This window comes from Papilio polytes, unplaced genomic scaffold (assembly GCF_000836215.1).
Source record: "Papilio polytes unplaced genomic scaffold, Ppol_1.0 DF824102.1, whole genome shotgun sequence".
Taxonomy (NCBI): domain Eukaryota; kingdom Metazoa; phylum Arthropoda; class Insecta; order Lepidoptera; family Papilionidae; genus Papilio; species Papilio polytes.
In genome coordinates this window covers 2158158-2185037 of record NW_013525102.1, presented here as the reverse complement: position 1 = coordinate 2185037, position 26880 = coordinate 2158158, and the positions used below count along the sequence as shown (strand labels likewise).

The following is a 26880-nucleotide window of genomic DNA, read 5'->3' as shown; positions in this document are numbered from 1 at the left end:
TTTCTGGGATACTCACAAGAGCAAAACATTATGAGTTAAGGAAGGGGCTCTCGTAACAGCAGGTGACTCAGCAGGTGGGGTGATCACTGATGCGTATCTACTATTATATCACTTACTTTTAACCTACATAGTTTAATAAATTTTGACCTCATATTTTACATAAATTTCAACATATTAATCTTAAGAAAAGATATCTGTGTACATAAAATTAAACAAGTCATATAGGGTAAATAAAGTTATTTGTTATTCTAATACTACTCCCGATATTTGCATTCTACCGTATTCCCGAGTGACCGAGCAACATGTTTCCCACCCCCACTCCGAGTCCGACCCAATTGTAATTCAACGGCGATACGGAGTCCGGCGCGCGGGCATTTCGACGTCGGCCACCGCACCTCGCGTCCACCTGCCGGCTGCCGCCGTCCGCCGCGTCATGGTCTGCGACGATGGCTTGCACGCCCCATCGCCCCACGTCCGACGCAAGTCGCTCAGACGTCTCGCCTCTACACGAGGCTTCAAACCAAGGTCTGTTACTGAACACGGCTGGATACGCGTTTTCGATGGCCTCGAGCCTTTCGCTGTCGAAGCTGCGAGCAAGCTGATCAAGATATCGACCAAAGCCACGGTCGAAGACGTAAATAAGAAGCTCGGATTCAGTGACGAATTGACGCTGTGGTTGCAAATAGGAGAAAATTTGCGACGCTTGGAACTCGATGAACGTCCTTTGCAAATTCAAGATGAAATTCTTATAAAAAATGGTTGGTCTTCTGAAGCCCGAAGACTACGATTGGCCGTGGATCCAGAGTTGCGGTACAGTCTGCGCTGGAGTGCTGGACCTGCTGGTTCAATGGGCGGGGTACTACAATCGGGTACTATTCACGTCCTGAAAGGCCATGTCTTCCCACAGTGGAAACCTCGACAAGCTTATATTCATGGATCCAGATTGCACACCTTAGGTGAGCTAACATTTTCTGTGCACAAAGGTATGTTATTTGGTGATTTAGAAATAGACTTGATTAAATGTATTTTTATAGGTGTACAGTGGGATGTTCTAGAACTAAGCGGTGGGACAATAGAGCTATGTCAGCCAAAGGCTCAGAAGTTGGTGTTATGCGTGAAGCCTAGTTGTCATAGCAACAGTTTAATTGATACCGGAGTCAATCACCTTTTCCTTGGTTTTAGCACAGTTTGGGAGAGAAACATGTGGTTTTCATGGCTGAAAGAGGTATGGTTTACATTATTTTTTATTATCATGGTGCTTATTAAATATCTGTGAACATCAATTAGTTTCTATAGTTGCATTTGAAAGCTGTTTGAATAAATACTAATGTCTGTCGTTCCGTCACGTTGCGCCATCAAGTGGACTGTAAGCAGATGATCGGGAATTCGATTCCGGTACAGTTCCACAACTAACGAACCGTAACATAACAGAAGAAAATTGTTAGAAATTTCTTTGCTTAATCAAATTTTAGACATGCCAATGCAAAACTTTTAACAGCAGTAGGGCTGTACCATGATACAATTTTATGCAATAACGTACCAAAAAATAAATCTTGTAGTTAGTAATAGTAAAAAAAACCGTTAATTATAGCAATCCGTGATGAAAGCATGACGTAAGAGCTACTATATCTTAAATTTTACAAATAAAAACTCTAATAGATATCAATTTAAAAAAGTTGTGGTACTGATTTTACATTTTCTTCTTTTAAATAAAACCAAATAGCGTCGTTAAATAATTTCATTTTACACTTTTATAAGTGTAAATTTATATAAAATAAATGAAGTAAAGCGATGGAAATAAATAAGGTGATGATGCTGGATAAACATATTATTTGTATCGTATGTATATGCAAGTGTTAAGGAATATTTGAGACTAGCTGACGCTCGCGATTTCGCCCGCGTGATATTTAAAAATAATATAGATAGCTTATGTTAATCGAAATAAATTACCTTTTTATTAGTGAAAGAATTTTTAAAATCGGACAAGTCTTTTTATGTCTGAATTCAAGATACAAAAATGCAAATCTTTCCTCTTTATAATATTAATGTAGAAATAGATAGAATAGAATAGTAGAAATAGTTAAAAAATCAATAAAAGTATGCGCATCGCCCTAGAAGATTTGTTACGGTTGAGATGCCCTGAGTGCGCGTGCGCAGAGATCGTTCCGGCTACAGTCAGTCGAAACAACGCCGTTAACATATCACTGTCGCGTTTTTGTGCTCGTTTAATAAATCAGTAAAACACCACAGTACAAAATATAGTGAAAATCAAGTGCTGTTAGAGAAATTCCCAACGTTATAAGTAAATTTGTACGTATAAATGTTAACAACGCTTTATAGCAAGGCCACCTAGATGTCATTTATAAAGCGACATGTTCGTGTACGGAATAATGAATTCGCAGACAGGAGTTATTTCGTAGTCTTTGGGAATAACAATGCTGTGGGGAGTTCGATGGCCCTATGCGGTTACGCTTAGAAGCAAAGCTGACTCGCTCGATGCTAAAACACCATTTGTCTTTTGTTTCTAAAACGAACATTGTCTAAACATTAAATGCAAACTACAAAGGAATCTATTGCACGGTGACAGTAAACAAATGCTTTGTTTCTAAATAAAATACAAAGAAACTATGATGGTTGAAAGAAACGTGATGAAGTCGGAAGAAAGTGAAATAGATAGTTTGGACGTATTTAATCAGCAATACAATGAAGACATATTTCCAGACAGTTTAGAACCATCTACTTTAAAAGAAAAACTTGAAAATGCGGTACGTTAAAATCGTCTATTGGTAAAGGTATTTCAAGAATAAAATGTCAAAAAGTCACTGTGACTTTTCATGCTCATAACATAATATTTCGTTTCTATGAATCCCTGTGAAAATCTTTTAAAGTGTTTTTTTTTCTTTGATCAACATGCTATTACAAGCATAAGCATATACTTGCGTTGGCATGTTTTAAATGACATAGTTTGGCTAGAATCCTATTTGATATTACAGACCAATATGTTAATAGTGTGTACATGCGATAGTATGCAGTGATATATCTATTATCAGCAATTGATCATTTTAATCCACGTTGTAACTTGTTACAACTATTATGTCAGTAAGCTTATCATTTGTTTGTCATTATATTATCGATGTTGTTCCAGGGAACTCAGAGCACTCAACCACCGAGCATTCTGGACCTGAGCGGTGGTGGTCGGACATCACTAGAAGCGACGCTATCCCGACATGCGGGCGGCGAATTTACGATCCACGTGCTAAAGATGCGAGGCAGCGCCCTGCCAGTGTTGCCTCAGCAGACTTGCAGTCTCACAGCTCTAACCCATCTGGACATCAGCGATAATAGGATCTCTGATTTACCACCCGAAATATGTCGTCTCACACAGTAGGTACTTTATATTTTCCTAGAAGTATTTAACAGTTATAGATAGTTTAACTCACACTGCCACTCGGTGAACAAAAAGTGATGACAAGGGAAAAAAAATTAAGTTTAATTAGTTGCACTAAAGTTTTTGTATAACAAATACATTAAGCGACGGTTAACGTAACAATTTATTGATTCGGAATATGGTCGTAATTTGCTCGAGTTAAGGATTGTTCTTCTTTCTTCTTTGTCGCTTGAGTCTTTACAGACTCGTCGTGGTTATCACGTATCAGTGACCCGCTTTACAAGACGCCGCCACTCCTCCCTGTACGCTGCTTTTTTCGCACATTGATGCAAGGGAACGTCCATAGCTGTTCTAATCTGGTCAGTCCATCTCATAGGCGATCTTCCTCTAGGTCTGGTTTGTACACCTACTAATTACGTCTGTTTTTTAAACAGCTGCCTTTTTCACCTAACAGAAGCAATCACATTCAGATGAATAGCAGACCTGCTAAATTATTTTTCTCATGAATCTGAATAATTGGTTTTAAAACATTTCGGAGCCCCATAGAAATAGATGATCTGATAAAGATTACCTATGTCCGTGGTAAGGAGAATTGGGAACATTGATCAGTAGTATAACAAAATGTAAGTTTATTGTATGGAAACATTTGGCATGTTTGAGCACATCTGTATAATATCTCCGTACGTGGCCATTACAGATTCCATTTGTTAACGCTCCGCTGACGAAGCGAAGCGCTCCGTGCCTTTCTGCGAAGCGTCAGACATCGTTTTCTTACGTTAGAGTTAAGATCAATTAATATTTCCTTTTTTAGTTTTTTTTTTAATTCTGTTGCTCAAATCAAAATAAACAGCAAACGAATTTTAACATACACTTCTATAAAACTATCTATTAAAAGTAGGTACGCAAAGCATCAGCAATCACGGATGTTTATGGGCAGAATGTTCTTTACTATTTTGGCAAATTCTAGGGGTGCTTGCTTGTTTGTCTTATGATATAAAAAAATGGTGGCCGTGATCGGATACTTAAATAATAATTCATATCTTACTTAATCCATATCGTACTTGTGAAACCAAAATACATGTATTATTAAATACTTGGTAATCTAAGACTGAATATCTAGTTCTAGATTGAATTTAGTATGCAAGGAGATGTTGTCTCGCGGTGTTAAGTGGCATCTGTCACCTTGCATCAATCTTAACCTAGAAACGCGAGCGTCACAGTGAATTGATAAGCGGTGCTAAGTTTCCGTTGTGTGCTAATTTTTTTTAACCCAGTGCAGGCGTACGTGTTACAAGTACCACACTATCTTCATCTGTGCGTCGAAGCGTGTAAATTTACGTTCACTTTGCAGTACCATTCGCGCAACCCCTGTTGAGTAACATACAATATACTTAAGAATTGTAATATTTTAGATCCTCTATGTTCACAGAAATATCATTCCTGCATTCTTGTCTTAATATTTCCCACCTATTTTGAAAGTGAGTGAGTTATATTTTGAGGCAAACTTTATTACTGTAAGTTTCTGGAACGTCTTGCAAAAGTGAATAAAACAGCCTAACAATAAATTACCCCTGTTAATAAGAGGTCAACAGAAATTAGGTAGTTTTCATTCACAAAGTAGAAGTATTTTGAATTAAGTTTCTTCTGGTAATTCTCTTCGAGGCATCATACGCGTATTACCTTTTCAAAGTCAAAAAATCTGGCTAGACAATTGCACTTTTTTCGCCTTTGAATATAAAAAAGATAATTAGGTGCATTGAAAAATAATAGACTTGTATTTCTGCATGATTATATCATTCATTGTCCATGACTTGTGAATGGTGCTTAAAACCCATTATTGCTTGGAATCCGCCATTTCCGTGCGTGCGTTCTGTGAATAATGGTAAATGACTAATTAGCAATGAAATATCTTAAGTCGAAATCTTGAAACGTTTTTTACCTACAATACATTATTACATACTTGTTTATGATAGCACATTTGACGTAGCAATTAAAGTTGTTTAAAATCATGTTCTTACCTATATTTTGTATGAAATACTAGTATTCGCCCGGGACTCCGTCTGCGAGGAATTAAAAAAGCACCCTATGTGTTATTCCAGAATATCCTCTACATCTATACCGAATTTCATAGAAATCCCTTCAGCAATTTAGACTACAAACTCTAATAAAAATCCATCCATCCATCCATTCATCTAACTTTCGCATTTATAATATTAGTATGATGAAAGAAAGTAACGCTGGAGATGTAAGCAGAAATCATAGATTCAATTGTTACAATGAATGTACTTAGTAATGAGATATTTTTTTTCTTCTACACGAAGATCAGTATATTCATGCATTCTTATGAAGATGTAATACTGTTTTTAATCAATAATAAGCGATGAAATTGGAACTGTGTAAAATAGAAATGTTGATGTTGCCTGTCGATAATTTTGAGTGCTTCTTCGCGAACAACCATCGATTATCTCCACGTGTAACGAGGTACAACTTGTATATGCACTAATGCAATATATTATCGTTTAAATATCTCCGTAGATAAAAATGCACACGAAATACGCGATAGTGACTTCAATTGTTATGGCATTGCGCCTCGTTGCCAAAGACGTGTGGGCAGCGGTGCGGCGCGGACGCTCGCCTGCGGTCAGTCTTGCAACGATCCTACAGTGTTGCCAATATAATGTGTACTTAATATGTTGGTAATTAATGATGTTAATGTCTGATTCTTGGTGAATAATGGACTTTATATATACAGTGAGTTATTTTTTGTGGTATGGTTATTAAAATGTTTTTTCTTTATGTTGGGAAAAAACCGTATCTTGATGTGGAGATATGTGAGTGATATAAAATAAGTTACGGTGAATTTTGAGTTTATATTACTCTTCAGCTTTCAAATGTTTTTGTTGTTAAAAATGTAATGTTACTTACAATACTATAAAAGAAATTGGTTATTTTATTTACAAGAACATGTTTAAGGGATTGACAAAAATATTGGAACTTATAATTACGTATTTTTCTCTGTATGCTTATTCTCTCTTTATTTAAACGTATTTTGTCTAATAGGATAGGTAGAATGTGAAGTTTTTGTTCTTTTTGTTTTAATTAAAACTTTAATAACTTTTCACGGTTTGTAATTTTGGAGGGCAAACATTACCATTTGCCATTCACCGCCACTAAACTTACAAATAACGAAACAGTACTCTTAAACTTATGCAATATCGATAAATCCAGTACATTCCAGAACAACACTAAATCATCATATTCAGAATTCAGTCAAATCTTTTTGAAGAATAAAATTCTTATTAACATTTTTACCTAAGAACATTTTTGCTCTTACCTCACCTTTAGAAATAACTGTTTCTATATAATATTTGTTGCAAAAAGTTGAAAAGCCTTTTATGAAATAATGTCAAACATGTGAAATTTGAAAAAAAATATCTTCGTTTAACGGTCAGAAAGTCTAAATTGTCTAACATCATGAATATTTTCTTTATTAGATTAGAGGAGTTGCATGTGAGCGACAACGAGCTAAAATCGTTGGATTGCGTGCTAAAGTTACCACGACTTCGTACTCTCGTCGCCGTCCGCAATATGATCACGAGCTTTGAGGTGAATCACATTTATCTTAAACATTTTAAATGAAATGAATAATGATCGTATTTTGTCATGAATATACATCAATTTTAGCTAAATATATTTTAACGAAACAATTGTTATATAAATAGAAATGTAAATTAACTTATGTTAGATGTAGATTTCAAATTTTATTGTTTACAATATTTCAGAACAATAACTCGCGGCAAATGGGAACCGAGGATGACATTCGGTCACAGCAACGCGCGCCCCTCACTACAGTCGATCTCAGGCACAACCGATTGAAAGGGAGCATAGTGCTTGGGAACTATGAAGTAAGTTATCTTTTATTAAACAAAAATCTTTGGTATTTTTGATTTGGAATAAATAGATTTTGATTGATGCCTGATGACGTTGGAATAAACTAATCCAAAAAAGAAACTATAAATAATTTTGAATTCAGTACTTACGTACAAAATAATTCACATCGTTGCCCAGGCAAGAAGCAAGGATTTTCATTTGAGAGATACTTGCTAATCCTATGTTAATTGGATCGAAATATTTTGAATGAAATTGCACTTTTTTTCAGCATTTAGTGACATTGGATATATCTCACAATACTGTCGAAGTGCTGGTTCTATCTGCTTTACGCGGTTTAAGAGAATTGTATGCATCGCACAATGCTCTGCAACATTTGGCATTGCACGGCGGTGCGTTAAGAATACTACGAGCCCCGCATAACCGTGAGTATTTTTCCATGTGTTACTTAATAGGTATATCCAATATTATTTAAACACGAAGTGTTATATTTCCTTTCAGAAATGGAGACGTTAACAACCAGCGTACCGCCGATCAACTTAATAGAAATAAATGTATCACATAACCGATTAACGTCACTGCCGCAGTGGCTCAGCGGGTGTTCTGACCTTACGACCCTACATGCCAGTAACAACTACCTCACCTCGCTACCGGAACATTTGTTCTGTAGTGAACTCTCCAGCCTCAGTAACTTACATCTCGCCCATAACAAAATATCAAACATACCCTCTATGCCTCGCTTAAGGTCACCATTAAAAAAACTACTACTACACGACAACTGCATACAAACCTTGCCCGAGAACTTCTTTTCAGTGTGTGACAGATTAAGTATTCTAAATTTATCTAATAACAGACTCAGTCGATTACCCCGAGCAAGAGGACCGTCATCGCATTGCTTAGAGCGTCTCTATCTAACAGCAAATTGTCTCACAGATGATGTTGTGGACGTAATAATTGCATTTCGAAGGTTAAAACTACTCCATCTGGCGTACAACTGCTTAACTAGTTTACCTGATAATTCATTCAACTTTTGGCTTGAGATCGAGGAACTGGTGGTTTCCGGCAACTGTCTAACAAAACTTCCGGATAATTTACCACAGTTAAATAACATACGAGTAGTACGCGCACACTCAAACAGATTACGATCAGTACCTATGTTTGCATGCAGTGCATCCGTTAAGATATTAGATTTTGCTCACAATGAACTTGACACTGTGGATTTGAGGTTACTGGCTCCAAAGCAATTAAAATTCCTAGATATATCCTGCAACAGAAAGCTGCAAGTGGATCCTTCACAATTTACATCTTATAGATGTCAACGACCTTTAAGCTTAGTTGATGTTACTGGAAGGAAATCGTTGCCATGGACCCAGAAAAGTGGGTATCATGAAGAACTAAATGGACTTACGCCATGGAGTACAGGATTCTCTGAATGTCCAAATAAATCATTACAATTATCATGTGCTCAAATTCGTCTTCCATCGTTTTGCAATAAGGAAGGTCTCTTTGCGATAATTGATGGGGAAAGTGATACTGAAGTTCCAAGAATTCTCCAGTCTAGCTTACCAGGCCTCCTTCTAGAAGAAAAATCAATCAAAGAAACTGTTAATGAATATATGAAATACGTCGTGTTATCAGCTCATAGAGAATTAAAAGAGAAAGGACAGAAAAAAGGAGCTTGTCTGATTATGTGTCACCTGTCACCAATTACCCAACCTGAAAACGGATTTGGAACAACATTGAAAAGATATAATATGAGGCTTGCAAATGTCGGCGATACTCGTGCTGTGTTGAGCAGACGAAATGGCCCTTTGAGTTTAGGTATAGAAAACAATAAGCGTTTAGGTTACTCTTCTCGCTATCCAAATACAGTACCTGATCCAGACGTCATCCAAACAATCATTAAAGATGATGACGAATTTTTAATTTTAGGAAATGGAACATTCTGGAATGCCGTTAGTGTTGAAGCGGCGGTGTCAGAAGTACGCGCGGAGAGGAACCCTGTTCTAGCAGCAAAGCGGTTACAAGATTTAGCCCAAAGTTATGGAGTAGAAGACTGCATATCAATTTTAATAGTACGCTTTGATACAAACGGTAGATCTGATGTAGATCTATTAATGAGAGAATTGAGACAAACAATTACAACGAATAAAACTGTATGTAGGCCTGACTGTTGTTGTTCCAGATTGGAGCCTTGTTGTCATTCAATAACTCCACCTAAACCTAGTAGCGATCGGTCTTCGCCGAGCGGTCAAAGTGATCTTCCGCCAATGGAAATTGTCAGTACTCAGCATTACGCAAGTGTACGATCACAGAATAGGGCTTCTGATCGCAAAAGCAGGGGCGGGGTCGCTCGAGCAATAAGAGTTCGAGTGGAAGAAGAAAAAGAGGACGAACAAAGAAAGGAAGAATCTCCATCGTCCGAAGAACAATTCAAATGTTGGGAGTACATGCTGGAACAAAATACTCAAATGATATTCGACAAGGAATTGGATAATTTGTCTAAGGGGATAAAATCAAACGTTGGCACTCTTAAAAACATAAAAGGATTGTCAGGTAGTAGTCCGCAGTTACATCTCACTGGTAAACAGTCGAAAGGTGTTCCGTTCCTTTCGAAACATTTTGGTAGCGCTCGTTCATTTGGCACGGCACTTAAACCTGAATTCAGATTCGGTTCCGGTCGAGTACCAAATGGAGGACCGAATGCTGCATATTTCGGTTCCCTACAAAGGCTGATGCCTTACCACTTGGAATACGATTTTGCTGTGATACAGGAAAAAGGAGCACAATCACAAGAATCTTTAGACTTAGAAGGTCGTATGCAGCAATATTGGGGTGTGGCAACTACGGAACTGTAAATAAAGAAAATGTATCAGATTGTAAATAAAATTGTCATAAATTACCATAATAATATTTATATACCATTTATCTCTCGACTAGATTTTTTTGCACAAAGTGTTATATTTTTGTGAACTTATGAATAAGCTTAATATCTAAGTATAATATATGTTTTATTTACAACATTGTGATAGTATCTATATTAAATAGTATCTCTTAATTAAACAGTAGTATAAATAAAATATCATTTCAAAGATGTCTTAATTATTTAACAACAAACAGTTGTAAGTACATAGATATTACCAAAAAGACCTCTATTCACTAGCGTTGTTATTAAAATATTTTGTATAACTCGGTGGATCTTCTTGATAAATAAATAAATAAGACTACATACATAGTAACTCATTATAAGTATAATACATAGTTTACAAATTAATTTATTTACATACCAAATTAATAAAGGTATACACATTATTTGTGCTTTATCTTTTTACAGTGTCATTTACAAGCTACTTATAATATTCTACAAAAGTTGTAACTTACATATTCTTTTCTTGTATCACTGTTTAATTTACAATATCTTCTAATTGGATTTTAAGACTGAAGAACCATTGTTGGTATGAAATATTGATCTTTACGAAAGAACAAGTTAGAGTAAAATGTAAAACTTCAAGTTATGAAAAATTATTTATGCACATTCGCCATTCTATTGTAAACAGAGTTGTAATGAACATTGCTGGCTTTTATATACCTCGACTTAATATTATCAAAAGAAAAACAGACAGGTTATAGTAAATTACTCTAACTTACTTATAATTCGACAAAAATTGACCATTCAGTAGATATTCTAAGTCTTGTCATGTTTTTTAACATTTGATACAATTATTTGACATTTTGGAAACATACCAGTTGAGATTTTGTTTTATTTTAGGGAATATTTGATTTAAATTGTGGTCACTATGGAGGAATTGCATCCAAAGGTTGTGCTTTTAGTTCAGTGGACTAGGTAAATCGTCCTTTAAATTTGAAATAACTTGCTGCGTTTCAATAATTCCATTTTAATACTTTTGTAACTTTAATTTTAGATCTTATAGATTTGATGATGATCCTAATAAGAAGTAGCTAATAGTTTTGTTTGTTTACTTTCATGCCAGAAAGTTTTACCTTATTATATGTAATAAACTTCACTCACTATTACAGTCTGCCCTTTGATTTCTCGAGACCCGATTTCAACATATCTTTCATCGTAACACTATTGTAGTGTATCATTAGAGTTCACGTTTTACAACCAGCTCGAGGGGTTGTGCGGGGAGAGCGGGAGGCGGCGGGTGCGCGGGCAGCGCGTGCGCCGGCGGTGGCCGCCGCTAGGGGAAGCCACGCGGAGAATAGTGGTGAGGCTCTCCTAGCCACGAATCCGGTGACGGAGGGAAATCCGGGTACCCTCCAGCCGCCGGAGACGACGAGCTGCTCATGTCAGACGCTCCTCCAGCGCCTCCAATACCAGCACCGCTCATCGCTTGACCTGCAATATAGAGATCAATTCAATTTAGAATAACAATCAAGTCATTCTTCTTCTATCTGACTAAAGCTGTACCAAGGCCAAAAAAGAGTATAAGAATTGTGCGTACCTATATTTGTGTAGACAAGATGGTCCGGTGGATAGTGGTAGTGCGCATGCGGAGGGGAGTGGGCGCGCAGGTAGGGCGGCGTGGCGCCGCCGCCGAAGCGTGCTACTGTGCCTGCAGCGCCGCCGCCCGCCGGCGAACCCTCCTCGCCGCCCAGCGCCACCGTGCTGTAGCTGTCGTTGCTTAGATCTGCAAACATATTGCATTGTTACAAAGTAGTAATTCAAAGTATCAAAACTACAAAGTATGCACTGATGGTGGTGACCAAACCATCTTAGTGACAATTAGGTAGGCTCTTATCTTACGCAACATATTGAATTTAGAACATTTTGTTGGTCCTAACACAGAAATAGTGATATTTGGCTCTACAAAGATTCACCCATAAAGGCCATTGAAGTTTTCATTAATTATCCTACTCGCAATTCTATAGCAATAAATATTTCGCACAACTTAAGTAACTTAACTTAGTCGAAAGGTATTAAACACGTTGCGGCAATTTGTCGTGAAGTGGTCGCTTACTATAAGAGGATTACCTTAGGTTGTAATATTGAAAAAAAAAAGGTTTTTGCTTAACCGACCTAATGTTTTAAAATAAAAATAGTCTTTGTCGTAGCTAAACATCAATATATTTTTTTTTGCAAAAGGGGGTTGGTTTGGTTTTTTTGCAAAAGGTTGCAAAACGGGTTAGATAGACATGCTCGTATTTACTTGTGTGGAAAACTAAAATTTAGATATGATTACTACGTACCGTGATGGCTGAAGGAATCCAGGTCGATCTTAAGTTCGTCTTTGTCAAGCAGGCGGTCGTGTCGCGGTGAGCCACTGCCTGAGCTCTTCATAGATCTGAAGTATTGCGACCACCGCGTTCGTCCAGCGTCTTTCTTCAAACGCTTTTCTTTCGCTCGTCTAAGTATCGTCAAATTGTGTTAGAAAGATCAAAAATGGTAATTCAAAATGTACGACATAATACCTAATCCAATGTATTGAGTTATAGGGATAACTGTATTTTCAATTCTTACGGTCTGGTAGTTTACGATTAAAGTGAATAAAATGTTAAACAAACAAAACAAGCCGTACGGGAATATTTTGCGTGGTAGATTATTAGAATGTCGACAGGGCGCGGGGACGAAGGGAGTGTGGCGGGCGAGGGCGGGGGCAGGAACAAAGGGCTTGATTAATTAAAGTGCCTCCGCCCTGTCCGCGGGGACACCGCGCGTGCCGCGATATGTCTACCCTGGATTATTGGACAACCATTGTATAGTTATTGCGTACGTTTCCTATGCAACGAATTGTTGCTTGTAGCTTGATGTACTCACAACAATAAAATCCACCAGTACAAGTGACGTGTGTACATAAAGTACATAAGAAGTCGAGCGTTGTGATAACGCAGCTAGGTTTACGAGGCGAGGCCAAAGAGCAGAGCGTGACGCGCACCGTGACCGCACCCGATCGCGCGCGACAAAACATCGTTACGCGTCTGTGCCGTACGGCAAATATCGATATTCCAACCTTTGACTTTTAATGACAGGATCTGGCAGACATATTCCCCGCTTGTGTGGTTGTAATGTGTAACTGTTTAAATTTTTGAATCAGCATGCGTTCATAAAGCCGCGACAGCAGGATATGCACTAGGTGTGATTGTCATCATAACCTTGTCCGCCCACGAAAAATTACTGCATTTTAGTACAACGGTGACTTTTTACCTAGTCCGTTTCTCTATATTCAAAGCCTGCGAGAGGACTATGTATTAGTGATGTTTCAATGCTTTTTCAACAATACTTAATAATGTCTGATTTTCATGTATGAAGGTCGTCGATATCGAATAGCAAGGTCTCAACACAATACCCAATATATCCTATTCTGACCGCTAATTGTTATTGATCGATTCTATTATACCCCCATTTCAAATACCTGAACATGTTTTTCATTTAACTATAATAGTTTTCTTTTACTAGTCTAGACCTATTATACCTTTTATAGAAGTTAGCCGCTGTATATTTGTTATATCATAATAATCTGCGTGGCTTTTTTTAAATTGAATTTTGAATAAAGTTATTACGAAGCTAAAGCTAAGTATGATAAGTCGCTAAATGGTATTCAAGATTAAGGGGCTGTCCCACTACTGGCTAATAGAGGCTCAAACACTTTAAAATGACGTCACTGTCAGATAAGTTAGCAAAATCCGATATTTCTATCACATATTTTACACGTTGTATTATTAGACAATTTACAATTTGGTGGGACAGGCTCTTAGCCTTCTTCTTCTACAAGTGCCATCTCTTATCGGAGGTTGGCAACCATTATGTAAGCTTGTATTAAGCCTTATGTAGTTTTATTGTGATATTCCAATTAATTTGTGTTGCCATTTGAACGTTTAGCTTGAGGCGGTCGTAAACTGTTAATCTGTGTTTACGTCTTGTTAAATCAGCGACCATTTCAAAATCAACTGCCCCAATACACATGCCCGGTGGAAACGCGCGTGCAAAATTGATTACGATACGAATATCTCGGTTTATTCATTTTAAATGGCCATACGCAACGGCGCGAAGCGTATCAGATTCTCTTAAAACATTTAGACGACTGAAAAGTCACTTAGTACTTTTTAAACTGTGCGATAGTGTTAAAATACGGCCAATACGCGATAAGAAACAATGTAGTTTCTATTGATTGCATTAAATATAAAACGTATGATATTATTTAAAATATTTTTGACTTTGATTGTCATCTAATCTATACTACGTATCCACGGAAGATCAGCACTTGTGTTGAGTGGAAAAAAAATAAATAGAATAAAATAAATAATAGACAAATGAATCCAAATGTAATCTAACAGAAACACATTTTACACGCATGCACAATGTAAACTAGCAAACGAAAGAACTTAGAACTATATCTTTATATCGTTGACATCATCACCGCAACTTATAAGTTAGATTTTTATCTAGGAAGATGCACAAGATACTAATAACAACAGATAATTTTCTTTTAACAAGGTATTTTATCTAATCAGTTAAGGGCTATAGCTGCAAGAAATATTGGCATCGGTACCGCATAGCTTTTTTATCTTCAGTATCCTACCTATTTTGGAACCAGACTTGCACGACACGCATATCGAGGCCGGTGTCCTGCGCGAGCTGCTCTCGCACGTGTCGCGCTGGCTTCGGGCTGCTGCTGTACGCGCTTTTCAGCGTCTCCAGTTGCTTGGCTGTTATGGTAGTACGCGGCCGCTTACTCGCCGCGTCGCCGTCCAGCGAACCCTCACCTCCTTTGGTATATAATAGTGTTGTAAGGGTCATGATTAACTAGATTTGAAATAAGTAAAGTCTTATCTGAATTCCATGCTATGTCTCTACACATAACCAAATGCCAAAAATTTTTACTTAAGTGTCCTTCACTGTCCACCTCTTTTCTTTATTCTACATATGTAAATGTTACTGATTTTAGGATAAACTGCTTTTTACTATATTCATCGTTAAAATTTATACATACATATTTGGCGGATATTAATTGTGTTCCACATAATGTAAATTAAAAACAAAAAAAAGGTGTGTTTTAACTCTACAAAAGCTATAAAGTACTTAAATGTGCGACACACACCTTTAGCCCTGGCCGCTTCATAATCAGGCTTACAAACAAGCTTGCCATCTTCCATGAGGTAGAACTCATCTCCAGTGTTAAGAGTGCGAGCACAGGCGGCGCAGGCGAAGCACCTCAGGTGGTAGACGTGTGCCTGAGCGCGCCGCACCACCTGCGTGGGCGGGATGCCCTGCCCGCAGCCCGCGCACTTCGTGCCGAAGCGCCTGGGACAGCGGCCGCAACCACAACAACATTATCAACGTGATATTGTCTTTGCACCACACTTTATGGTCACTGTCAATGATCCGATAAATATAGACGAAGTGTGGCTTAAAAATCGTTGTGATTACAATTGGATAATATTTGATTCGGTGGTCCTGATATGTTGAAATTATTAATGAAATATATAGGTAGACACTTTGTTAAAAAATGGCATCGCAATTGTAATAAGAGTGATCGTATTACTCTAAACGTATGCTAGTAAAGAGACTTACTTGAAGAAATCATCGGTGCAGTAAAGCTGGTTGTTCCTGGCGAAGCACTTGCCGGAGAGCATAGCGCGGCACTCGGCGCAGCGCAGGCAGCCTGCGTGCCATGTGCGCTCTGACACCTTCAGCACGTACCGGTCCACGATCATCTCGTGGCAGCCGCCGCACTTCGGGATACTGGCTGCACAATACACGCTACGTCAACAACTAACCGAAACATAGAGCTAGGTCTTCTTATCGTTTACATCAGCACCGAACTTTAAAGATATATTATTATCTAGGGAGATACAATGTTCAATAGACTGAGTAAAGCAGACATTTTCATCATGAATCTTATACGATAATCTTTATTTAAGTTAGTTCGGGCTATAAGCTGCACAATACTTTAAATTTAATACAACACTGGGTAGGAATTTTTTTTCTATTACAGATGAAATACACGTAAACAGTTTCGTGGAAGATTAAAAATCTATTAACTATCACTTCTGCATTATTGGAAGTTACAAATGTTCATGTTGCTATGAAAAACAGTCGCACATCGAGTCGAAATTCCAATAGATTATCGAAGACGAATTTAAGGTAGGCAAAAATTAATATTTGACACAAGTCAGGTTGTTTACATCCTTTACACATTAGACTGGTCTAAACTGGTAGTCAGTTATAAATAAGGTGCTCGTTTAAACTTATTCGTATGACATTAGTCTAGTAAATTCTGTGTTACACTGCCACTCATATTTGCATTTCAATTTCCCTTGTCACTCTTCATTCATCCTTTCAGCACTATACTACACTTTCAATATTTTTATATTATTGTATGTTAATGTAACTGCCTTTTAATTATTTTGAGTAATTATTCATTGACACACATATTACGAGTATTAAAGCAAAACCAAAACAATTGAATTAGACGTTAGAGAACAAACGCACAAAATCACAGACACGAAAATTATGGTTTACGTACAAAGGAACACTTCTGGCAAATGTTCCAGTTGTATCGGCGGTACACGCATGTCGAGCTCTTCGTCTCCTGGGTACATCATGGCGAGCATTGCGACCGCCCCGCACCGCGCCGTCAGCCGCACTGCCGCCCGCCGCCCGCAGACCGCCACCCCAACCCTTATCACCAGCTTGCCGCCATTGGCTGACACATCTTCCCTGATAACGACCACCACGCCCTCCAACCAATACAACGATCACGGCCCTCCCATTAATCGATCGCGAATCCGGCCCTGTGTATTGAACGCTTTACATAGCTCAAGTGCTTCGCGGCCGTATGCTTTTTTTGTAATTTCGATGCAGACGCATTTAAGAGGCTTTCTTATTTCGTCAATAAAGTTGGAATCTGATTTTGTTTTTAGTTCACGTATGAACAATAAATAATTGTATGATTATTAATTGTTCTAACCGTAATAGAACTTCATAATTTTATTTTATTAACGTTTTCACTTTATTGCAAAAACACATTATTACAAAAGAGTTTGAGTATTTTTTTGACTTCCTACATATTTAAAACTAGCTCTTTCATTTTAACAATCGGTAGAAATAATTAGGGGTAAAAGGTTGATTTAGGGTTGAATGTTTAACGTGTGTATTTTAATTCTAATTAGGTATTAACGTTTACAAAACTTATTGATTTGACATATGGTAAGGCACCACAACAAGTATTGCCAAATCTACTACAGACTTTAAGTTTAACAAAGTTTATGTTCAAATGATGCTTTATAAATTTAAGCAAAGTAGATTTATTTGTGTTCATAACAAATTTTACGGGTGCAGATTAACACTAAAGTCCCGTTTATGTCTTTTCTTCTAATTAACTTATTTTTAACTTAGTTGCTGTTTACAACATTAATATGTGTTTATAACAAAGCTTACAAGTTATCAATATTTAACACTTTAACAGATCACTGTCATGTAGACCATTAACAATGTCAGAGTAATCATGAAAACGCTGAAAACCTTTACTACAAAATATTAAGATTTTGAATCGTGTAATTAAATGGTTACCAAGTTGTGACGTGACCATCAAACTTCTATGTTAAATATCAGCCATTATTTTACTTTAAGTTGTACTATGTGCACTTATTTATGGATTTTGTTTTTTAGTAAATATCACATTGCAACATATTGCAACACTGAAGTCCAGGTGTGCTCAACTCTTGGTACTATTGCATTATTACCAATATATCTAACAACTCAGTCGGGTAAAGCGTGACTTGTATGCGTACAATAAATTATACAAGTGAACGCGAGGGCAGCCGCGTGTGCAACTTTACGAGGGCATAAATCACTGCCGACGTCACTCTGCCCCCTTCCTCCCTCCCCTTTGGGATCAGTGACGTCCAGAAACAAACTGAACACGATATTAAGCAAAACAAATCATTTGTTACGCTAGTGTATGTGATTATTGAATGTTTGTATTGCGAATAACATCAAAACGTTCAATCTTTACTAATTTCGCTATTTTATGGTATCATATATTACAATTTTATTTTTTACCCATGTCAGGTTATGAATAAATTAATTCCCTTATTCATATAAAAGTTTAAATGTAATATCAATGTGTTGAACACTCTCATTAAAATACTTAACATATGACTATTTAGGTGTGGTTTGTGTTACAAAAGCTGCGTCTTAACAAAAAGCTTTTCCTTATCACATTTTTACACGTTTTCGTGATATTTTATTTTCTGAAACCATACTTACAATTGTAACAAGTGTTAGCAACATAATTACTTGTATAGATCTATAGAGTTGAATAAAATATTTATTTTACAATCGATCACTAGCCTTACAATAGAACTTGTCGCAAATTGAATAAAAAAAGTTAGTGTAGTCCTGATTCGGTTGATAATTGTTGCGGGCAGCGGCAGTCGCGTGCGGTCTCCCCCGGGTGCGGGCGCGTGCGCGGGCGCCGGTCCGTAATTGAGGGTTGATGCGCATTGCTAGCGCTTCACTCCTTCTACTATTTGATACTTGATGTGATGGAGCCCGACAGCCGTGTACTCGGAATCAATAAGTGCTTTAAGTTCGCTGACTATTACCAACAGTTTATGAAGTAGATAAATAAACTAGATTTAGTTAGTATAGTATACTAACATAAGTAGAGGACAATAAATATAACTAATATGTATTGTTAATGGTGTTTTTACATGTTTTTAGGTTTCAAGCAGTTAAAAAAAAGAAAGAACTCCATTTACAATGTGATTGAGTTTTCTTTCTTTGTACTGTACATATTACCAATTCACTTGTCTGTATAATAAAAAAAAACTTTTACGCAATAAATTTTGGTCCTTCGAGTCGGATGCTTACTGTTTACTCTAAAATACTTTAATATCACGGCTGTTATTATAACACTAGACAGCTATAGAATTAGATCATAAAACCCAAATCTTAACGTGGCTTACCAAAATACCTAACTTATACTCATTTACCATAAAAATATTGACCAATACTTATGAAAGCAATTTAGTTTAGATTCATATCAACAAAATGCATACAAGTATTCATGTTTAACATCATTCGTATTTGTCGTATTCCTTTTGATTTTCCCTTAGGCGTCGGCGTGCGCGTGCCGCGGCGCCGGCTCTCGGTATTACGTTTCCATGGGAAACTAGCGACGTATAGAGCCGCCCTAATAACATACAAATATATGTAACAATAATATTTTATCATCTGCTTAAAGTGCATCGCTCTATGGTACTAGTGAATTATTATTAAACTGGTTTGTTTAAGAATAACCATAATATAGAACAATAGCACCGCGTATTCATCAGACGTAAAGAGATTTACCACAATATTCTGACTTTGTAAATTAGTACTTTATCTAGTAACTAGCTGTTGCTCGCGACTTCGCCTGCGTATAATAAAACAAAAAAAGCATAGCCTATATTACTTACTGATAAAGTAGCTTTCTAATAGTGAAAGATTTTTTGAAATCGGCCCATAAGTTTTTGAGTTATTTTGATACATGCAAAAATACATTTCTCTCCTCTTTATAACATTAATATATACCTAGATATCTTGATAATAATTTCAATCGTAAAAGGACAATAAAAAGCAATAAACAATTATGTCAATTACCATTCACTATAACTAGAAGTGATCCTGAAAATAAGTTTAAACACCATTAAACATTTACGAAAGAATGTTATTGGATATTTGACTATTATCAATCGACCCAGGTCGTTGCCATTTTGTAGTTTAAAAATACAATTGACACGATTAGAATATTGTTTTGTGGTAACTTGGATTCATAAAAGGAATGCTGAAATACGTTAAAGTCGAATGAACTGAAGTATTCGATATTCCTGTTTACTGTTTACCCTAATTAAGTTAAATTTAAATTATAAACATAAGAGCAGAGACGTGTCACCCGCCTGTCCCCGAACCAAGCATTCTAATTCGATAATGTCTCTATTATTTGATTATAAGAGAACCGAAAAATTATATCATCTGATAATTAGATTAAAATGCAATTTAGAGATGCTCGGCGGGCGGCGCGCGCCTACTATACAGACAGTTTTATGGTATCTAACGCTAGGGGTTCGTTAACTCCCAATGATACGGTGACTAAGCAGGGCCAGACGTCTACCAATGTAATTTTTTATACTATACTAAGCAACAATAATAATATAAATCATAACATTTTTTTTTCTAAACGTTTAAGTTGTATTAAAGTTTTATTGCTACAAAAAATCTACAGGCGTTGATATTAAATGTCATTTAATAGCCAAGTTGTCTTTAAAAAAGATTTCTATATTAAAGTTTGGCATTTTTAAAGTATGGTGTTTTAAAACACAAACGAAATACCACACATAAAATCAAAACTAATAAAACAAACTTTGCTTAGTGTCGACGCCCCTTCAAAGAGTCACCCTACTTATTAAAATTAATAAGTGGGTTCTTCGTCTGTATTAATGATCCCGCTGTGTCAATAACCGTGTTATATATTGAGTAAACAGCGTTAACCAGGCCATGGTAAACATAAAATAGCCTGGAGAGACTTTGTACGGTTTTAGCCATAATTTTATCCTGCTTTGGAAGGATCAAAAAATTCATCGCTCATTCTTGGAGGCGTTATTACGTAATTTTGTCGAACATTTCTAGGTTGGTTAAAAATGTCCAATGTTAATAAATGCACACTAACTTGCTAAGTATTCATAAGCACTGACAAGTTATTAGGTTATGACTAAAACTGCGTTTTAAAAACTTTAAAATCTTATATAGGGTTACAGTCACAATTTAATAAATTTTTAGTAACAGAAACTACAAGCATGTAGTTCGAATGGAACTTTTTGTATTATGCCTAAGTGAAAGCAAACGCTAAGTAAATACAAACATTTATGACAGAAGTTTATATGCAATTCAGAAGTCTAACCGTCGACATGAGAAGAATCTGAAACGTTTTACTTGCTGAAGTGCCCGCTCGACTCTTTGATCTACTTTTATTTGCAAACCACTACAAGCCCCAAGTCTCTGAGGGTAACCACGAAAAGGGGCGGTGTGTTTGCCAAACAAATATTTTTAATAAGCGTACCCGCTCTATTTGTCTTCTAAGTTGTTATGATTAGTCGATTAAAAATTTTGCGTCAATATTTTTTTTTTAAATCTTAATATTATTTTTTAGGTATTTTTTTTTTGGTATATGTAGTAGATGCTTCCAGATTGTAGTTTGTCCTTAGATCATTAGATAAGAACTTTGTGTAAGCAAATTATAAGTTAAGCTACTATGGTATCATAATGTAGAGTAGTATTTTTCATAGTAACACAATAATGTATACTTTTACAGTAAAGCTGTTTTTACGTTCTGTACCTTAAAAGGATCCTGCATAACAAGAAATAATGGTTTAATATGTGATTACGAGTCGAATTTCGTGTCGAGTGAATGTGCACATTGTTTCGTCTCGAACAGGGTTTCGTTCGTTAATGAGGGTATATTAAGAAAGGCTTGAGCGTGACGTCACCGTGTCGAAGTCCCGGGCTCCGGTAGCTGTAACCGAAGCTGGCACGCATGCTTGCCGCGCGACAACACATTTAGTCATGCTTGTTGTTCGCCACTAAACTTGCTACTGAATTCCCATTGATCCCGCCATTATGTTAATCTATTAACTAGTATTCCATTTGTTTTAATTTGCATATTTCTTACGCAGTATATGCTATTGCATACACTTTTATTATGGAGTCTTTAGCGAATTTTTATACCTGCCACTCAAAAATGATCGCGAGTTAAATTACTCACAAGATATGAGAAAAAATCTAAGGCGTTCACTACCTATTTATGTTGTCAGTGTCTTAAGTCTGAAATATTTTTTATTTCGAACTGAATTTATTACTTGCGAAGTGTTGCTATGCGTCATTTCACTAGTTACAGTGTAATCATTACGCAAACATCTAATATCTATTTACAAACGTAGCCTTTGAACCAAAACACACTAATTGCATGAAATACGTTAACTTCCTGGTTGTTTTTATTGTATTAGCTTAAAAAAATAGGCGTAACTAAAGTCTAGATTATCGGGATTTCCCTTATTAACTATGAGATAATACAAAGGTAATAACGGTTTTTATATTGGTTGCATTACATCAAATTGGATACGAGGATTTAAAATCAATTATTATTTTCTGCCAGTCACTAAGTTAAATACACTAAACTTCTTAATATATTGTCTTGAATTTTGAGAATAAGAATACCAAAAAATATATTTTTAATGTAATTTATCGTGTTAATCACTTTAATTAAAATATCAAAATCAGACTAACCTCAACAATGAAAACGTTAGTTTTGAGTGTGGAAGGATACACCATTAGAGGTAGACCTAGAAAGAGATGGATGGATTGCGCGAAAGGTGACATGATCACAAAGGGAGTGATGACTGAGATGACGTATGATATGAGTTATGTGGGGGACAAAAACCTGTTGTGCCGACCCTACGGGAGTAGGATAAGGAAGATGGTGATGAAACAGTCTAACACCGAAATCCAACTATGTTTCGTATTGGTTGTATTTGATTCTACTATCTTACAAATGTGGCTTATTTCCGCTGACGTGAATGCGACTGTTTCACAAAATTTCAGTTACAACTGGCCAGAGACATGTAAATGCTGAGCGGAAATAAGCACAAAGAATTCATGTCGGTGTGGATAGTTGACATTTTGCATTCATGTATGTTCAATATTGAAGTATTTACTTACACGATACGGCTAAAAGGTAAGAATAAATAATTGAATCCTTGGACTGCTTCAAACCTAAGGATATAAGGTTTTTATCTATTATAATAATTGCTGTTACCTTTCATTTTATTTAATTTTTACGATTGTTAATTTGTTTTATGATTGTTGTAAAATCAAGGTCTATAAGTAATTTTATACAGTTCACTGGCACAGTTTTATTATAATCATATTATTATAAAAATGTATAGATGTATGAAAAAAGATATTCTTGCTAACGACCGTGTAAACAATCAGAGTCGAATTACAATTTAGATGTCAGTTAAAAGGCTTCTTTTCTGATCAGCAAACACAATACAGCATCATCAAATTAGACGGAAAACCCATATGACGGATTCTATTTATGGAAATAAGAGACTAGAATAGTAAAATAACAATGATTTAGGGAGATATTGCTGTAAAAATCTTTATTCTTAGTAATATTATAAATGTGAAATGATGGATGTTTGTTAGAGTTTGTAGCCTAAATGACGTTTGTTCGATGTTAAAGTAAATTGTCACTTCAATTTTCACCATTTTCTACTTATTTTTCGGCATTTAAAAACATGTAGTGTTAATAAATGTTGTGTATGTAGTAATTTAAAAATATGAACCAGACGACTATTGCGTTTTAGTATCGTACAAACGTATTAGTTATGTTTCAATTTTGTTTTTTGTTAGGTTCATGTTGTTTATTTATTAAATAAGTATTGTATTATCTGTGATGGAACGTAGTATATTATCAAATGGAATAGTAGTAGGGTAATAGAACGTAGAATTCATAATAAGAATCAAATCAAGAGAATTGATATTATCCTGCCGTATAGCGAGGTTATTTGTTGACCTCAGTGAAGTCATTAAGCCTGCTACCGAAGCGACGCGCCTATAGTACTAGACTAAATTAATTTAGAATCATTCATTGACTTTTAATTACTTTAAGGCAAATAATTAAGTAGTTGCAAAAATTTGTTTAAAACAAAATGTTATTTAAATGTAAATAAGCGAATAAGGAAGAGTAAAAATACAACTTACATACGCTTACATTTTGAATTATCGCTACCAATTCTCATTAAGGATTGATACACAGGGTGATCCAGGCCTCATTATCAGCAGCGAAATCAATCAACAGTATAAGTATGGCAAACTACAAATGCAGAACTCCCAACGTCGACAGCCTGTCGACCGTTTTAAGCAGTCCGTATGTCGGCCTTAACATAACATTATCATTTCGCGTTAAGTATATTGGCAAACATGAACTCAATTTAAACACCATGTAGAATATATTCGTATTGTTTGTTCACTACCCGGTGTAAACTCGTATATTAAAATTGGACGAAATATTCGTTCGTAATTACCAACAAATTGTAAGAAAAAGATTAATACTGGATAATATCTATAGCGGTCCATTGCGTATGTTCTAGAAAAGATTAACATGTTTTTATTTGAATATCAATAACACAAGAGGCTTTCCTGACACCATCAAACCATGATAAATACTATTTTGTCGAAAAAATATCAATAAAATAAAATCGATATCGACAAAATTTGTATAACTACAATTTGGACAAGGCCCTATTGTGTAAAGTACGTCAGAAAATATACCTTCACCGAAAAATTTCATACTTTATTTCACCGCTTTCGAGATATGTCTATTACCTTATTATGTTTTTTCTTTTAATTTGGTTTAATCAAATTGCGTTTTCTGTGAGTTCGCGACATATGGAATAAAAATTGCAAATGAAGTACTAATGTACACAATTAATAGATTTACATTGAAAATGTAAAAGTCATGTATGTTCACAACAATGGTTAGAAACATAATAAAATGATTATGACCTTGTAATACATTTGGCGATACTAAGGTTACCGTTACGTATGTCTAGTTCTTGTAATCATATCAAGAGATAATATGTCTAAAGATGACGATGATTAGGCTAAAATACGAACTACTGCGGCTCATCGTACAAGGCTAAATTCACGGAAAGCGAAGTGTTGAAGAGCATCCTGGCTCAAAAACCTATGCCAGTGATTTGGAAAGAGCATCCGTTCACTTTTTAGAGCCGCGGTGTCAAGAATGTAAGTTGCCCTAGTGATCTCCGAACTTTGAAAGAAGATGGCACTTAAAGATAATGGAAAAGGAAAAAAGTGTTTTATTTATTTATTTATAACTAGCTCTCGCCCGCAACTTCGTTCACGTGGAATTAAAAAAAAAACGTAAATAGCCTATGTGTTCTTTCACACTATTTTTAACATCTATACCAAAATTAATCGAAAACCGTTCAGCCGTTTAGGCTACAAATTAACAAACATCCATCCAACTATCAAAATTTTCGCATTATAATATTAGTATGATAGGAAAACAAAGTATCACATGAAACAGTAAAAGTTTGATGAATAAACATAATTATAACTAGTTAGTATGTTAAAATTTCGAGTGATAATGTTAACTTTTTGTGGTTCCAAATGGTCGAACATTTCTCGTATTAGTAATTTGGTCTTACTTATTCTGACATAATTAATGATAGATGTTAAATTCTATTTCTAAATTATATACAAATACTTTCAATAACTGAAGAGCAGTTTATTTTGTAAACATGTTTGTGGATAACTTTTAAACTATAATTTACAATGTTAAAGTAATAAGACACAAAGGAAATTTAATAAGGAATGTACAAATTAAACGTACATAGTAACGTGGTATATCGTGACTGTATACAACAGAGTTTTTGTAATTCGAAGTAGACCTTCAAAAAATACCTAAAAGCGATTTTCAAACGTTAAAAAAATTTAGAACATAAACAACTTTTAGACAATTAGAACAACGACTTTGTAAGATGCTGTTATGATACAAATTTTGAGAATTAATTTATCGAATACGTAACATTTTTATTAACATTGCGTCTAACTTACCAGTTTTTGAACCAGCATTCTGATTAGGCCCAATGCCGTCTTGCAGTGACGGTGTGAAACCGCCTTTACATGTAAACAATGAAGCGAAAACTAATAACTAAAACTTTTACAATTAGCAAACCAAATCTAAACATTCATGCAATATTCATTATTGCAACTACAAAGTCATCTTTAGTTAACATTTTAATAATTACTTGAAATTGCATATCTTTTTGTTTTACGTCGATTTTTAAATATGTGTACAATACTACAAGGTATAATGGATTTAAATTCTATTTCCAAATTTATTTTCAACATCGCCTTCCTAATTTATCAATAGCTATAAATTAAAAGAATTAATTATTAAAAGTTAAAATGAAACTCAAGGATCTTTGTCTTTAAAATAAATTAAAGAAATAATTTATTTGCATATAGTAACGATTCAAAAGCATAAAACGAATATTGTACAAGTCAGAAAGTTAGAAAAATAAATGACAAAAATCAATTGTTAAATAAATAATCCAGAAATGTCTTTACAAATTGCTAGGTGATAAATACCTAGAATCACTCAAGCGGAAAGCAATAAACAAGATAATTTATTTGCAAGTGAAAAAGTTTGCACTACTGAAACGTGTTCCGCTATTTTAATTCGGTTATTTAACTATAATTGTACAACTCCAAGGTTAACTGAATAAAGCATGTAAATTGTAGGAAAAAACTTTAACAGCCTTACAAATAAACGCGGTATAAAGTTACACTTAGGAATATACTGAGTGTAAGCAAAATTTGAACTCCTATTTGCTTACACTCAGTGTATTCCTAAAATCAACTTTATACAGCGTTTATTTGTAAGGCAGTAAAGGTTTTACATTCATGAGTGATATTTATAGATAAAAGTGGAACTGGCATAGCTCGAAATTTTGCGGAAAATTTATTCGTAACGTAATTAAGATAATTGGTGCACAGATTTTTGGTGTAG

General features: G+C 35.6%; 2 protein-coding genes across 3 annotated transcripts; one reads left to right on the top strand and one right to left on the bottom strand.

Moving 5' to 3' along the window:
* The first annotated feature begins 370 nt into the window (after positions 1-370).
* LOC106099813 (protein phosphatase PHLPP-like protein) lies at positions 371-10308 on the top strand. Of its 2 annotated transcripts, XM_013278478.1 has the most exons (7): positions 371-956; positions 1035-1225; positions 3146-3384; positions 6883-6994; positions 7171-7293; positions 7548-7701; positions 7778-10308. In XM_013278478.1, exons 1-7 carry the CDS (start codon positions 434-436, stop codon positions 10132-10134), a joined length of 3699 nt encoding a protein of 1232 aa, XP_013133932.1. In that variant the 5' UTR covers positions 371-433; the 3' UTR covers positions 10135-10308. The 2 variants fall into 2 exon arrangements, with proteins under 2 accessions (XP_013133932.1, XP_013133933.1); XM_013278479.1 differs by lacking the exons at positions 371-956; positions 1035-1225 and adding an exon at positions 2172-2765.
* A 110-nt stretch (positions 10309-10418) lies between these two features.
* Positions 10419-16852, bottom strand: LOC106099814 (LIM/homeobox protein Lhx3). The gene is made up of 7 exons (XM_013278480.1): positions 16765-16852; positions 15810-15984; positions 15337-15545; positions 14818-15004; positions 12488-12645; positions 11743-11928; positions 10419-11636 (listed from the first exon to the last, which is right to left on the bottom strand). The coding sequence occupies exons 1-7, from the start codon at positions 16850-16852 to the stop codon at positions 11479-11481; spliced, it is 1161 nt and encodes a 386-aa protein (XP_013133934.1). The 3' UTR covers positions 10419-11478.
* Positions 16853-26880: the final 10028 nt, after the last annotated feature.

Coding starts and splice junctions, on each gene's coding strand:
- LOC106099813 (XM_013278478.1), top strand. CDS start 434: ATGGTCTGCGACGATGGCTTGCACGCCCCATCGCCCCACGTCCGACGC. Junction 1,226..3,145: donor GGTTTTCATGGCTGAAAGAG/GTATGGTTTACA, acceptor ATGTTGTTCCAG/GGAACTCAGAGCACTCAACC. Junction 7,294..7,547: donor TAGTGCTTGGGAACTATGAA/GTAAGTTATCTT, acceptor ACTTTTTTTCAG/CATTTAGTGACATTGGATAT.
- LOC106099814 (XM_013278480.1), bottom strand. CDS start 16,852: ATGCTCGCCATGATGTACCCAGGAGACGAAGAGCTCGACATGCGTGTA. Junction 15,985..16,764: donor TTTGCCAGAAGTGTTCCTTT/GTACGTAAACCA, acceptor TGTATTGTGCAG/CCAGTATCCCGAAGTGCGGC. Junction 11,929..12,487: donor GGATTCCTTCAGCCATCACG/GTACGTAGTAAT, acceptor ATATGTTTGCAG/ATCTAAGCAACGACAGCTAC.